At 35.4% G+C, this 16,771-nt stretch overlaps 1 protein-coding gene across 1 annotated transcript in view; it reads right to left on the bottom strand.

The window, feature by feature from the left end:
- Positions 1-16,771, bottom strand: part of LOC138709337 (uncharacterized) — a 439,964-nt gene that overhangs the window by 162,155 nt on the left and 261,038 nt on the right. Inside the window, exons 30-32 of the mRNA XM_069840036.1 lie at positions 12,014-12,207; positions 6,649-6,809; positions 3,812-3,980 (exon numbers count right to left, since the gene is read on the bottom strand). Coding sequence (XP_069696137.1) covers positions 3,812-3,980; positions 6,649-6,809; positions 12,014-12,207 — 524 coding nt within the window. The remainder of the gene's footprint in view (positions 1-3,811; positions 3,981-6,648; positions 6,810-12,013; positions 12,208-16,771) is intronic.

Genomic DNA, 16,771 nt, shown 5'->3' on the forward strand with positions numbered 1-16,771 from the left:
TCCATGCATAGGTTAAGGAGAGCAGCTATGTATACAACGAACAGGAGAAGTACTGTCCTTAGTAAGTGGAAAACATTGCATTATTAAGAAAAACAGTATTCAGAGACGCTAAGTGAGAATGATTCAACCCAGAATTAGAGCTCTTTTATCTTCCGTATTCTATGAAATTTTCCTTCATAACTGAAGCTAATTAATTGAACTTTAAAATTGAAATGTACGTATAATGAGAAGGTTCTTTATGGTTGTCAAACTTGGACTCTCACTTTGAGAGAGGAACATAGATTAAGGGTGTTTGAGAATAAGGTGCTTAGGAAAATATTTGGGGCTAAGAGGAATGAAGTTACAGGAGAATGGAGAAAGTTACACAACACAGACCTGCACGCATTGTATCCTTCACCTGACATAATTAGGAACATTAAATCCAGACGTTTGAGATGGGCAGGGCATATAGCACGTATGGGCGAATCCAGAAATGCATATAGAGTGTTAGTTGGGAGGCCGGAGAGAAAAAGATCTTCGGGGAGACCGAGACATAGATGGGAAGATAATATTAAAATGGATTTGAGGGAAGTGGGATATGATGATAGAGACTGGATCAATCTTGTCCAGGATAGGGACCAATGACGGGCTTATGTGAGGACGGCAATGAACCTCTGGGTTCCTTAAAAGCCAGTAAGTAAGTAAGTATAATGAGAAGGAATTCCTTAGCTTTTACAAATTCCTTAAACTATAAACTTTGTTCGAAGATTCGTAAATCAGCAGCGCAAATAAGCTTGTTATGATTTTCAGTAACACATAGGCTACTATACGTACCGTTAGATTTTCATGAAACTAACAAACCCAACATTACGTAGATTTTCATAAACCTAACAAGGCAACATTACGCGGTATGTTATTCGATCATGAAATGCGCACTATGTTCGGATTTGCTTCTTTAAATAACTTTTACGAGACCTAATAATGTTGATGTGAGGGGGAATTCGAAGAAGTGACTGGGATGAAATATCTTAAAAGGTTCATTTCGCATAGCAGGTTTGCTATATTAATGACAGTGATGCAATACTCGAGAAGTTTCGAAAGTTTTATACATAGACGCAGTTATTGATAAGTCATTCCATATTGTAATGTACAAGTAACGTTTTGTTCGTTATTCAAAATTATACATTATATAACAACTTCTGTCGTGAAATAATTTTATTGCATTTATCAAAAATATGTCAACAAAAATGCGAATAGTTATTTCATATCCACTTTATAATGATCAGAGACCGAGAGTTTAGGCATTATGAATCATTAAAATAGGCAGGCAAAAGGGCATCATAAATAGCTAAAATAGGTAGGCAAAAAGGCATTATAAATAGCTAAAATACGTAATTAAAAGTAATTACAGAAACCTTGCACTTTCCACAAAGATATTTCGGCCGCAAGAGAAGCTTTACATAAATCGAATGCATATTGGGATTTTCGACTCGATGTTGCAATTACTGTTGGAAGCAAAGAAATCTTCTTCCCAGTAGCTTTGGAAAAGTGCATTTTTCTGTTTGGTTGTATTGATATGTTGCGGTATGAAATATTTAGCTAGCTTCAACAACGTCGCAATGAAAACTGAAAGAAAAATAACCGTTAAAAATAATGTCAGACCTGCACTCATTGTTGCCTTGTATACGTTTTTGAACCGCAGCACTCACTGTTGCAAAGAGAATATGAACTGACTGAAAGACAATAATATACATTCGGTGAAATATCTTTCATTGTAGCGGTTATAGAAATAAATTAAAATATATCTGTAGGCAATTTTTAAATAATAGACAAATAATCAAATACAGGCAAAAAATGTATTTATTTTGTAAATTAGACATTTATCTTAAAAAAAGGCAGAAAAGGGCAACATATAACTGTGAGGTTTCAATTACAAAGGTATAATTCGTACAAATTAACTTTCAAAATGAAGTTAGATTTAACACATTTAAAAAGGCATTCTGCCAAAGTTCCGTTCTTTGATAATGATCATTTTGTTCACCTCTGTCTTCTCGTCACTGCTATCTGTACAGTATTACTGCAACCAGAAAGCACACAAATCAATCGAGGGTCGTTCACGCGCTATTTCGTATACATATATCATACCATATTCACTTCTAATAATTTTTTGTTTTTACAAAAATCAGTATACAAAACCTATAGCTATGTATTTTCTTTGCAAGAGTCTTATAATAAATGCTCAAAATATCCTCCTTTATCATGAATACGTGCATCAACCCATCGTCGCATTGACTCCTGGATGCACTGATATATCGGAGAAAGTCGGATTATCTCGCGTCTTCCAAATTATGATCACGAAGACTCTCTCTACACCGTACTCTAGATTTGCATACACGAAAGACTTTAAATGCCCCTACAAAAAGAGCATAGCAAATTTAGTTCGGAAGCTGAAGGCCAAGGAGTTGGTCCACCTCTATCAATCCAGCAGTCGCGGAACTTTCAACTGACAGACAAACATACACATTGTAATGAGTAGTAGCTCCATCATGCATGAAGTACATGCCTCGTCGCATCGTTAATGGGCCATTTTTTAACAAAACAGACAAGTCGTCCTCTAAAAACGCTTTCTTTAGTCAGTCGAGGTTGTAAAAAAACAGTAATAACAAGGAAAAAAAAGAGTTTCCTGATCTATGTTCATGTTACATGTTTTCATTCCCTAGATGTGAGTAATGTTTCCTCAAAATTTTGACGTACATTTTAGTTACACTACATATATTTTGATACTTGGAATCCAAGGGATCAGGAACAAACATATCAAGTGAAATTTTATGTCATATTGAGCTCTTGATTGTTTCCGCAAGTGTTATTCAATTAATTTATTCAGATATTCCTTTCCATAATGAGAAGGTAAAAATATATGTCTTCAATTCATTCAAAGTGCAATTACTTGTTCTGAACATTTACTAAATCATACGAAATTCCATGGAATAAAAATATCGCCGAAATGTTCTCTTATGCATAAGTTTTTGGAATGCTACCATCCAACCTTATTGATTCCCAGCATAAATCCCTGATATTTTTGTCTTTGTTTCTACTAATGTGTCTCTTGCAGAATCTTCGAGTCGGTCAAGTTCAATTTCAGTTGAGTCAGTCTAGTTAGACAGTTAGCTGCGATAACTCTAGACGTATGCAGTGGAAATCTTGGGTTCGAAGTACAGTGAACTTAGGTGAGTACTGGGGCAGCGTCCAGGCGAGGGCAACGCGTCCGGAAGTCTTAGGTTTGAAGTACAGTGAACTGACTCTGGAAGTCTTGGGTTCGAAGTGCAGTGGACTGTTATCTGGAAGTCTTGGGTTTGACGTACCGTTAACTTGAGTGAGTGATCTAGAAGAACTAGCCAAGGCGAACGAACTGTGAACTAGAACTGACAGATTTGTTTTGTAAATAGTGCTTTGTGAACATTAGTTTAAATTAGGAGTACATTGTTGTTCTTCTCAACAATAAACGTGAATAGTCATTGTCGTTCTGTGCAGTGCAATAACGACTACTGTGTTGCAGTGTTGAGTGGAATATCCATTATTGACGGGTGTGATTAAAGATAGAATTAAAAACCACATTGTTATTATTACTGAATGAATAAAAGTTGCAATACAGCACTTCAACATGGTCCCTGGCCTTGTGTGGGATTTATGGTAAATAAAACGACTTTGGAATTGGTTTCGTCCAGAGAATTCTGTGTGGTACAGTCGTAATTTTATTATACCGTTACCATTTCCACATCGATCGTTTGTTCTCAATAGTCTATTCTATAAGAAAGTATGAATACCAACACACCATGTTCTCGATACCAAGGTAGTTGTGTATGTAGAGAAAATTCTTCCACATGTTGTTCTGACAGAGATCCACGTGGGGTTTTATCACCTCGTTCCACAGAGGGCCCGACCCCAGGTGACTCAGAATGTACGTGCCGAACAAAAGGATGGCCAGATGGTTTGGCATTATCCTGAAACAAGATCAGCGAATCTAAATACAGGACTAAGTAAATATGAAAGTTGGTGGCATCAGATGACATACTTTTTCAGTGTACTCACTATTTAGCAATCAATATAACTATTATATTAAGTAGACATATAGGTCTATTTCTCTTATATTTACGAATCTAACGCTCACAATTCAACAAAATTGTCCCGTTTACCATTCCAATGATTGAGCAAGATTCTGTATAATAATAATAATAATAATAATAATAATAATAATAATAATAATAATAATAATAATAATAATATTATTATTATTATTATTATTATTATTATTATTATTATTATTATTATTATTATTATTATTATTATTAATAAAATATCATCATCCAGGTCAAGTCCATCTACATTATAAGAAAAATAATGGACCGTCTTCAAATGTTACTCTTTCTGAAGGAGACCTCGACTACATACGTACATTCCACAGATATATTATCCTGTGAATGAATAAGCCAGGCACTAAGATATTCAACAGCATTTGAATAAAATTCAAAAGAGACACTAAGAAATTCTCTTTTGAAATAAATATCATCTTCTTCTAACGTAGCTAAAATTTGCTTAATTTATGACGGAATAAATATATTTTCATTCCTGGAGTTCAATCATTCTATTAATCTTGATAACGATATAGAAGTCTCAACTGCAGTTACGTAATTAATTTCAGTTTTCATTGCAGCATCATGAGAAAGAGGCAAAGTTGCGTTAGGAAAATTCATTCACAACAATGCCTAAAGGTCATTAAACCACATTAACAATTAACACTGAATATCCGGGGAATCTGAGGATACATAATTAAATCCGGGAATATTCTGGAGAAAAATGTTGTCTGGGGTTAAAAGCAAAATTCGGGGACCGTCCCCGGCAAACTGGAACATCTGGTAACCTTACCAAATAGGCCTGTAATAACTGTTTATATCCTTACCTGAGATAAAGATCATATAATTATTCTATAATACCTTCGTTCATAGTAAAAAAAACTGAACAAAATACAATTATGGCCGTGTGCACCATTCTCGATCATCTAGCCCGTTTATCAACAATCACGGAAACATGGTTAATTCTTGACAATGATCAAGTTACAGATGCGGTGCACCGACATTTTCCCTCGATCAACTCAGTACCGTCAGCTGACGGTACGCTCGCTTGAGAAGAATCATCTGAGCGCTAGGTTACCGCGTATAAAAGAGCGAAAGAACGCACGCTGTCAATTATCGCTTCGTTTTTGTTTGTCGGACTGTTTCAAACATCCTCGCAGTTTTCAAATGACGAGTTTCAATAATCATAGAAGAAAAAAAGAAAAGAGCACCGAAGTGGGAATTCTTTTAGAACTCGTCAGCAATTCTGCATCCATATTAGAGAATAAAAGTACCGACGGAAATTCTCTAAGAGAAAAGCAGGCTACCTGGTTGGATTTAACCTCACAATTCAACATGAGTTATACGCGTTTACATAATTCCACATAATTTGTAACGTAATTTATACAGTGATTATTTCATATTATTGATAATAATTGGGAAACTTTCAGTATACGCATACCTCACTGACAATTATCTTGAAATAGGCTACTAAAAAGAGCAGTTTCGAATGAGTGTTTGTCGAATGCTCATCATCTTGCTTACGAAAACACACATTTCAGTGCCAATAATTTATTTGGGAAAATTTCAGTATACGGACATCTCGCTAACAATTATTTTAAAATAAATAAAAAAAAATAATTCGTCTGTGTATGTCGAATACGCATCGTCATTCATACGAAAACGAAGTTTTTAGTGCCAATTTATTTTGTGTACACAAGGTTGGAATTTTGGAGTAAGAGGGAAAGGAAAGTATCCTTGTTCTGAATTTTATCCATTTATTTTGTGTTCATAAGTTTGGAATTTTGGAGTAACAGGGAAAGGAAGGTATCCATGTAATTTCTCTTAATTCAAGCGTAAATAGCCTAATTGTCCAAAACGTCATGTAGGTCCTAATAGTTTCAAACGGCAAATCTATAGCTAATAAGTGATAATCTCGCATTCTACAAAATGGTCACTTAGTTTTACTATATTATTACCGGCATAGAGTAATTACATTATTACTATGTTAACAAAATTGGACAGCTAGGCCTAAATAATATTTTGTCTTCAAGTAAAGTCCCGATCTTCTAAAGCAGAAAAATATATAAAATATTAGTCTATTTTGAGAAAAAAAATTGTATTCTTCATCTACAAACTTACTCTTTCTACAATAACACCAATTCTGTTATTTCCGCAGTGATTTGCGTGTTCAAGATACATCATTTCATCTTCAATTCCATCAAGTACGTCAAATCGTGCCACCATTTTGGTTTTCTCGACTTGACCGTGTTAAATTCAAGATAATCGGTCCCACAACCGTGATCAAATTTGATCATCATCAACTCGCTTGTTTAACTATGATCGAGATTGATCTCCGCAAATTGGCGTTGATGATGGTCAAATTTTAATCGAGAATGGTGCACACGGGCATTACTGTAAAAATAATAATCATGCCATACACATTATGTCCATATATTTTTTCAACTTTTCTCTCTAACAAGTTTCCTTACAAAAGACTATCCAAGACCTGTATTATTTCCGTTTTCACTACGAGAGACAGTTTCCGTACGATTCATACCTGAAGTAGCGGATTAGAAATATGTCCCATAGTGGAATCCTCTTGCTCCTGTCAAGTTCCCTCAGGAAACTGATTGATGTCAGAAGTCCGTCAAACAATATGAAAGTGTCTGTGTAGATAATCGAAGTTCTTATAACCATAGACCAAACATTCGAGGATGTCTGAAACAAACGTGAAAAGTGAATTATATGCTAACAACTCCATACTAGTTACAGTTTTGAGAGTCCATTCTTTGACGGTGAAAAGGCTCAAAAGTCATTTTTCTAACCTGAAGATCTGAGTGAAATTTCCTGTGAGTCTAAGTGGAAACTCTAGAAAGCTTTCAAGAACAGGCTCTGTGATTTCACACGTCTCTGCTCTCGAGGAGAATTTGCTATAAGAGCAAAGTAGGGGGAGTAGCAGTGGAAGGGAAGGAGACGTTTAAATAGCGGAGACACAACACTCGACTCTACTCGTAATGCGTAAGGACAGAGCACATTAAATTTGCAGACTTACAACTCGTAGCGTTTCTTTCGGCGGTCTTGCCTTGCCTTAGTTATCGAACATCACACCTGTTACACGGGCGAGTTTACTCGACTCCACTTGCACTGCGAAAGGACAAAGTTCCTTTCAATGTGCAGACTTACAGCTTCCGCCATTTCTTTTTTCATCCTACAGTCAGCTTTTCGAGCGTATCCTCCTCCACGCCATATGTACTGTCATCCTCTGAGGAGTTTAGTGCTGAGAGGAATGCGGTTCCGACTAGTCTAGCACGGTACTGGGGTGGGAGGGAACAGTGACAGCGGCAGTCAGGAAGGAAGTACAATCATAATGAAAACATTCGCCCAATTTACGAGAGCAGTATGCATATTAGTTTTCTAACGTATTTTTGGCGAGATAGAGATACAACCATTCGTACGTACGTGTTCAGAGAAGGAAAGTATTGTAGAAAATTTTATTTATTTATTTATTTATTTATTTATTTATTTATTTATTTATTTATTTATTTATTCTGGTCAAGTTAAGGGCATCACACCACCACAAATACAAATACAATAAAATAAATAAAAAGGAAAATAATAATAAAACTGCAATAATATAAATGAAATGAAGAATCATACTATAAAATTTAGTGATTAGTAGAACTGAATTAAATTTGTAAAGTAATCAATTTAAATATATTGTAGGCCCTACTGCTGAAGTCACTTGAGAAGTAAAACTACTTGATTTGTATTTTAAAATATCACCAACAAATGATTTTCGCATGACATTATAGTATCCGTTTTCCATGATACCAATCATACATATTCTAAAATTCCAATAGAATAAAACCAAAAAAAAATTTCCACAGCATGTTTCCTTAAAAATGACTTGTTACGGTGAAATATATAATATGAGTAATTCACATAATATTAACATAGCTAACATCAGGGAGATGTTTGAACAGAAATTACAACAATGTATTTAATATATTAATAACAAAACCATATAGAGCTAGGTAAACAATATATGAATGAAATATTCACACTGTCATACTACAAACTGAAGACTGCATATTTTTGGACGATTAATAATTCCCACTCCGCTCGGCTCGGCTCGGCTTGGTTGTAGCAACAAAAAAATCTACCTGCAAACCCCCCGCACCGATGGCAAGAATACCTCAGGTCCCAGCGCTAAACTCGTCGGAGGAAGACAGTAGTACCTAAGTCGTTTCCGGCTTTTCACCTTCCAAATTTTCTAGAACTCCTTCATTGGAGCAGCGAAACCTGGAAGGAGACAAGTACCCAAGGCTTGGAGCTTACATATTCAGTTTCTCTCAGTCCCGAATTCCCATTTCAAGTATGCGTTTTCGCGTACGTTTTAAATTTCTCCTCCCAATTCCCCTCTCTTTCAATTCAATTACACTCCCTCACGTGCTCTATTAGCTCTGCTCCGAGAGCAGAAACGCGCTTCGATGCCACAGGTTGACCATTTGGAAATGGCTATGAACGTATTCCGAATCTCAACGCTGAGCAATCTGATGGCATCACGGTATTCCGAATTTCAACGATGATGTCACTGATGCTCCACCGGTGTTGCACCGGTTCCATCAGCTTGCAGAGATAGTGGCAGTCTCCATCAGCCGCCATCAGTGAATCTGATTGGTTCGTGTATAGGGCGGGAATTAGCAGACGAATGACATCGTGCACTGTTGTGTCATGGCGGTGTGTTCTGCTTTGGTTCTGCTGTATTGTTTGTAATGAGCATAACGTAAAAACAATATGTTAATGGCTTATGAGCTAACATGTGAACGGACCATTTCTGGTTCAAGAGATAAATTGTTTATGCTCTCTTTTCTTTGAACGAGATGACAGTACGGAAATTTCGCAAAATCTTGCTAGTGTAGCACAGACAACAACTTGTACAACCGTCATGACAGCCAACGAACCTTCCAGCAATTTTGATCCTATTTTCGCTGCAGCGTGACGTCATTGTGATCCACCGGTCCGGTGAGATTCGGAATACGGTGTATCCTAGAGGTACAACCAATTCCCGTCATCATTTCGCCGTCTCTCTGCTATTCACTACTGACTGATACAGTCATATATACCCCTCAGGAGACCTACTTCGTGTGATTCCTTCGACGAAAGATAAATGAAAAACCTAGCCACGACAATGTAAGGAGTTAACGTCAACACTACGTATGTATCCAAAGCATACAATATGGGCAGATCACAATCATATAAAATTTATTCCGTGACGTCAGAGTTCCAAATGCTTGAATATGAAACTATTTGATCAAGAACTACAGCTATTCTCAAGCAACGAACAGTTAAAACATTGCGGATGATTGGACATTAGTTAGAGTGGAGTACGTTAACCTTTCCTGTTTGTCAATTCATGAGTGGGAGAGGCATTATACCGCAGTTCAGATGTAAACACACAAGATAATGGTGCCGTATGTAATGTAATGAGTGCTTTATGGAGGCCATGGGATAAATACCAAACGTTAAATAGAAGTGGTAACCAATCTGCTTGTATAAAACGTGTCAGAATATTCTGCTTTATACAAAAATAAACTCTTCTGTTTTTTTTTTTCTTATTTCAAATAATAACCCATGAATTTTAATAAATATTATTATATTTAATATGTATAACGAATAGAATTATTATTATATTTAATATCTATAATAATAGGATATAAACTCGTAGATACTCTTATCAACAAGGTCATTATAAGCGGATAGAGATACCAGTCATGTCAATTGATGCCCATAGGAGCAAGCGAGCGTTTTAGAGCTCAGGAGAGCCTGAGCGCTTTACAGCGGAAAGGAAAGAGACAGACGAAAGAGGTAGTAAATGCCGCTTGGTCGAGCTATATTCCGGGATGGCCAGCACTGATTCAATGGATAAAGGTAAGAGAACTTATTAAACCTGTATCCATGTTAATTTTTAGATTTGTCTTAGATTTAAGTATAAGTTCATTATAAGAATGTAAGTTTTAATTTTAATACTCATTTTTCACAAGTTTGATTTTTTTATTCAAAATAAATATTTTCTCAACTTGTTTTATAGAAAAGTGAAATTTTCAGACATAGGCCCATTTACTTAGTAGCCTTACGGAATGTTTTCGTAAATCTAATATACCGTAAATACGTTTTACTGAAGATAGTGTATTGAAAATTTTGAAAATATTCGCATGGAAATTGTTTGTAAGGAAATGAATTAACAAAGCAACTACTGTTACATCATAAGTAAAATATACGTGCCCATTTGTTGTAAAAATGCCAGCTCTATAGCTTGAGCAGGTTTCGGAAAAAAATAATTTAATATTCTGATGATAGGAAGTTGCTCACCAATATCACCTTAAATGCATAATGCGTTAAGAGTTTTGTTATGGAATATTAGTTACATTTAAAACATATACAGCACCTAGGTAAATTTGTTTGTACCCTAATATTGTTTTGATTAGTTTATTGATTACTTTTATAAGGCTATAGGTACCATCAATATCAATCCCAACTTATCACGTCATACACAATCTCTTTCTTTGGGATATCACTTTCTTTATGAATTGTGTTTAATCCATTTAGTACAGTATAGTTGTACTACTATGGAATTTATGTGAATATTCCTTCTTAACTCTTTATTATGTTATCAACATTTAAAACATAACTGCAATATTAAGAAATTGGTAATAGTACTTTTGTTTCACTGACAATATAGATACTATTAAAACAGAAAGAAGCCATATTAAAATAACGACATAAAATTTCACGTTCCGTCTGAAGATTGTGCACCACTGTTTTCTTAATCCTACAGATTGCTTATTCATACACACAACCCTTCCTCTTTCCATACTTAGCGCTTGATGCCCGCGCACGACGTCTAGGTCAGAAAAATGCGCTTGCTTTGACATCACTGAGATAGATGATATTATTAGAAACCATTTCTTAGGTATAAGAAATCCTGACATCGTGTACTTCAGTCAAAATTTCAGTTATATTCTTTACTACAACCCATCACCGTAAGAAAAGACTTGTTAAGAAACCTAACAAGAAGCCACGGTATTGTACGAGATGGAACTATAAAAATTGGAGATTTATCCTTCGTAGAGGAGGAAAAATTCAAATATCTTGGAACAACAGTAACAAATATAAATGACACTCAGGAGAAAATTTAATTCAGAATAAATATGAGAAATGCCTGTTATTACTTGGCTGAGAAGCTTTTGTCATCTAGTCTGCTGTCAAAAAATCTGAAAGTTAGGATTTATAAAACAGTTATATTACCGGTTGTTCTGTATGGCTGTGAAACTTAGACTCTCACTTTGAGAGAGGAACACAGATTAAGGGTTTTTGAGAATAAGGTGTTTAGGAAAATATTTTGGGTTAAGATTGATGAATTTGCAGGAGAATGGAGAAAGTTACACAACGCAGACCTGCACGCATCGTATTCTTCACCTAACATAATTAGGAACATTAAATCCAGACGCTTGAAATGGGCAGGGCATGTAGCACGTATGGGCGAATCCAGGAATGCATGTAGAGTGTTATTTGGAAGGCCGCAGGGAAAAAGGCCTTTGGGGAGACCGAGACGTAGTTGGGAAGATAATATTAAAATGGATTTGAGAGAGGTGGGATATGATGGTAGAGACTGAATTAATGTTGCTCAGGATAGGAACCAATGGCGGGCTTATGTGAGGGTGGCAATGAACCTGCGGGATCCTTAAAAGCCAGTAAGTAAGTACTACAACAGATTTCCATCTCTTGTAACGTAACTCTGTACAGATGATACGCATACTATGTATTATTGTATTTTATCAATTGTGTAGAATAAATTCTGATGTCGCAATAAGACCAACTGGTAAAAGTGGGATGAGTTCTCCTGAATTCAAATGTCCTACCTCTATCATGTAGTTTCTGTTGACGAAGGGACTGAAGTACAAAACGACAGCTTTATGAAACACGAGTAGGGCGAAGGCATTCAGAGAGCGGATCCCGTGCACGCAAGAAATGTCCTGCTGGTTCGAGTCTATGTTCAGCAGCTTCCGCCAGTTCTTCCTCAGCGAGAACGCCTTCACCAGCGCCACAGACTTCACTGCGAACAGACAACAACCTCAAGTTAACACTATTACTTAATTATAATATCAATTTTTGTTTTCCACCTGTGCTTATCTTAATATTTGGATTTATATTAACGTTTTCGACACTCGGTGTGTGTCATCTTCAGATATGGGGTCTATTTCATTGTGTGTTGTGAAGACCTAGCTTCTTAATTATGTTGTGGGTTGTTCACTTATGTATGACCTTTCATGATTTCTTAATTTAGCTAAAATTACTATAAGCAGTGTGTGGTTGGTTGTTATGATTCTGTTAAATACTATCTTTTGAAAACCCATATAGGGCAATAGAAAATTATGTTAAAACCATGACACATAAATATAAACAAGTAAAATATACACACTATAAAAACACTGTAAAACACTGTATACACTATATCACTTTTATCACATATATGGTTGGCTGTGTTGGCCTGTTATATCGTTAAAATTGGGTTGTGTTTACTCTTCTTGGTAAAAAACTGTCTTATTGACGCACTTTCACTGATTTTCCATAGTATTGTATGTTGGAGTTTTTGATGTTGTTCAAGTTGACTACTGTGAATCGTGGATGCTGTTATTGAGTACTTAGACGTATATAATACAAGCTATTTTCTGTTGAGTCCGCTGTCTAGTATGGCCATGCGTGTCTGCAACAATTTACTTTATATTAATAGATTGAATTAAGACGATTTTGTTTTTTATTAAGTTGGAATTTATCGCGTAAAAATGTTGTATGGAAAACACTTACAATTTTAGCTGACGTTGGAGTGTTCCTATGTGGTGCATGGCTGAGACTAGAATGGCGGGCTCAATTACAATATTTTCTTAATGTACAGCTGTCAAAAGAAAAAGTGGCCCCTCTCCTGGAACTAAGTTCCCTTCGGGTATCTTTGCTACAATTCGGAGACAGGTGATGTTACATGTTGTTGGACCACGTTGCCTGATATCTACAGTTATAATTGAAGTATCCTGTGTGTTATCGATAGCATAATGGTAGCGTTCAGGCCTCTTATTCATGAGGTCCTGCGTTCGACTACAACCACGTGCTTTTTATGTTCTTTTTTGTTCTGTTTTTGAGAGAGACAAACTATACATAATGGCTCCTTTTTCTTTTACGATTATTTTAGTAATTAACATCAGGTTCATTAATATATTATGCCATGACTTTATCATTATGATATTATGGCTGCAAATGGAAAGAAAAAAGATTTTATTCTCAATAAAAATATCTTTCGTGGCATAAACAAAACAAATTTACTGGCGTCGGCCTTAAAACATTCAAACAATTAAGCGTTCAAAAAACAAAACAAAAAGCCATAATTCAATATTTAGTCTATCTTCCTCTTATCTCGATCTTCTTGCAGTCGAGTGGGCATGGAATTGACTAGTCTATGCAAATAGCGACTGTTTTTAGACACGATATTCCAGGCATTCTGAACATACATACATAAGTGTTCTGTCCATAGGCAGGTCTTTCATTGCAAACCCAGCAATCTCTAATCTTTCCTATTTTCTGCCTTCCTCTTAGTCTCCGCATATGATCCACATATCCTAATGTTGTCTATTATTCTTTTCAACCAGAGATCCAACCAGTTACTTTTTATCTTTCTAATCAGTTTCAGCATCATTCTTTCTTCACTCACTTTTTCAAACACAATTTTATTTCTTATTCTATCTGTCCACTTCACACGCACCGTTCTTCTCCACATCCACATTTCAAATGCTTCAATTCGTTTCTCTTCATTTCGTCGTAATGTCCATGTTCCTTCCCCATAAAATGCCACACTCCACACAAAGCACTTCACTAGTCTCTTCCTTAGTTATTTTTCCAGAGGTCCGCAGAAGATGCTTCTTCTTCTATTTAAAGCTTCCTTTGTTCATGTTTGCAGTTTTTCTTGGGAAGGATAGGCCTAAATGCGGTAACATCCCGTTGCTTTCCGCACACCACTATCTCTTTCGCATCTTATTAAATTCCAGGGGGCCCAAGCGTGGAGATGAGGAGAGTGGATTTGACTAATTGGGCCCTCCGGACTTCACCGAAAGTCACGGCAAGGGTTAAATATTAATTCTATCAGGATGTTTGACCCTATCAGAGATCGGGAAATCTCAATTAGCCTTTGCCCCCCGCATCCTGGACTAGCTTCTACGAATCATCAGAAAATCTTAGAGTGTGATTGGGCCAATTTTTCCGAAAATGTTTCCACACTTTTGCCCTCGTAGCTCAGCGGACGAACGTCGGAATTTAGATGCCAACTTCTCAGGTTCAATTCCTCGTTACTCCTTTTCATTTTATTGTGGTTCAAGATAGTATAATGTAACAATACAAAAAGAAAAACTAATACCAGTATTATGCAACTGGATTTTTCCAAACCTAATATTAAATTTATGTTATTTATATCGCTAAAGAACGATTACAATATAAATAACTTGAATATTATTTATACAGTATCACTAAAGAACGATAACACAATATAAATGATAAATATCGGTTTGTTTAATTAATATAAGATATTATATAATACGTGTTTAATTATCTAAATAAAGTAACCTATTTTACAAAGAAAGATGTTTATTTGTGTTATAATAATTACCTACATAAAATACAGATTATTTATATTGCGAAAGAACAATAACAATATAAATAACTTGAATATTATTTTATAATGCTAATGAAGGAAAACAGAATATAGGGTAAATGATAACTTGAATATTATTTATATCGCTAAAGAACGATAACAATATAAAAAACGTGAATATTATTCATATCGGAATTTCACAGATTTATTACAGATGTATTTAAGAAATTGTAGAAGAATAGTAATTAGTAACAGTGTCCTATTTATTCTTCTTGGAGCCAAATTTGTTACTTTTAAAAGTGTGGTTACTATGTTGAAGTGTATGTGTTGCAACGGATGCTTGATTTGTTATGTATGTGAGTCAGTTATGGGATGCTTGATGTCGTCGCAATGTCGTAATTATAGTTTGATTGTGTTTGTGTGACTATTGTGTATTAATTTATGATATATGGTATGGAAAGCTGCATATTTGTGTTATAGAAGTGTTACGTATGTGTGTTGTTAATGTTTTTGTATGTTTCAAATTGATAACTGATATTTGTTTTGCAATCGCAATGCCTAATTTACGGATTGTTTATGTTTTGTTTACATCGCGTAAGCTAATTTAATTTTCTTTTCCATTTCTCTTTATGCTTATCTGTTTTGTGTATAAAACTATAGCCCTGACATACATATGTAAAATAGGGCTAACCCCCACTGGAGATACAATAATAATAATAATAATAATAATAATAATAATAATAACAATAATAATAATAGATAATTTGAATATCATTTACATAGCTAAAGAACGATTAAAAATAAAATGAAAACTTGAAGAAGGCGCGAACCCACAACCTTTGAATCATTAAACAAGCACTCTACCGCTGGTCTGCGAGGAGCAGATATGGAACACTTCCATAGTTCCGGAACTGCTTGTACAAGCACATGCATCGTGTAACATCGCCGCGACCCTTAAGTGGACTTTGAAAATATTCGCTGTTCACGAGTGCGGCCACTTTTTTTTTTTGACAGCTGTACGTCATCTGGAGTGGGAAGTGGAGGGGGTATTGGTGGGACCTGTGTGGTTGTTGTTTGTGTTTGTTTCGGCGGGAATAATTTAAACAAGTTAAAATGTGGGTTATTTGTATTGGCTATTTGCTCGTTGAGGAGGAGTCTTCCTCAGTTAAATTCTTTTATAATGTGAAATTGTTCCGCAGTGTCTATTGTGGAGTTATTTATGATTTTTAATATTTTTAATGTGTCCTTTATATTTGTTAATTCATGATTTTCCTCGATGAGGTGCTGTGCTAATTTGGATTTGTTCCTATTGTAAATAAAATCGGAGGTGTGTTCACTGTATCTAATTTTGAAGTTTCGTCGACTCTGACCTATGTATGTTTTGGGGCAATTTTTACATTTCAATTGATATAAACAGCGGAATATATCAATTAAGAAATCATGAAAGGTCACACACAAGTGAACAACCCACAACATAATTAAGAAGCTAGGTCTTCACAACACACAATGACATAGACCCCATATCTGAAGATGACACACACCGAGTGTCGAAAACGTTAATATAAATCCAAATATTAAGATAAGCACAGGTGGAAAACAAAAATTGATATTATAATACAGTGAGCTTATCGGCATCTCCAAAATGAAACTACTGTTACTTAAGTATTCACTGTATTCTAGATTCTGCTAGGTTTTGGGGTATTTGCAAAGACATTCAAAGTTTTGGAGCTACACGATTGTTACATGCTCATGGAAAGAGGAAAGGAAAAACCTTTCTCTAGATTCTGCTACTGAAAGTTACTCCCTAGTCCTAACCAAACATGCAGCAGTCCATAGTTTTTTAATCAAGAGTTTGACTGATGCATGTTTTTTATCTTGACTCAAACAGCATTAAAATTGTGGTCTAAACATTTGTCATTATTATTTCTATTTTTTTAATTTTCCAAAAGTACAAAACAAAAATTAACGAAGGAAGAAATTCAGA

This window comes from Periplaneta americana, chromosome 11 (genome assembly GCF_040183065.1).
Source record: "Periplaneta americana isolate PAMFEO1 chromosome 11, P.americana_PAMFEO1_priV1, whole genome shotgun sequence".
Lineage (NCBI taxonomy): Eukaryota > Metazoa > Arthropoda > Insecta > Blattodea > Blattidae > Periplaneta > Periplaneta americana.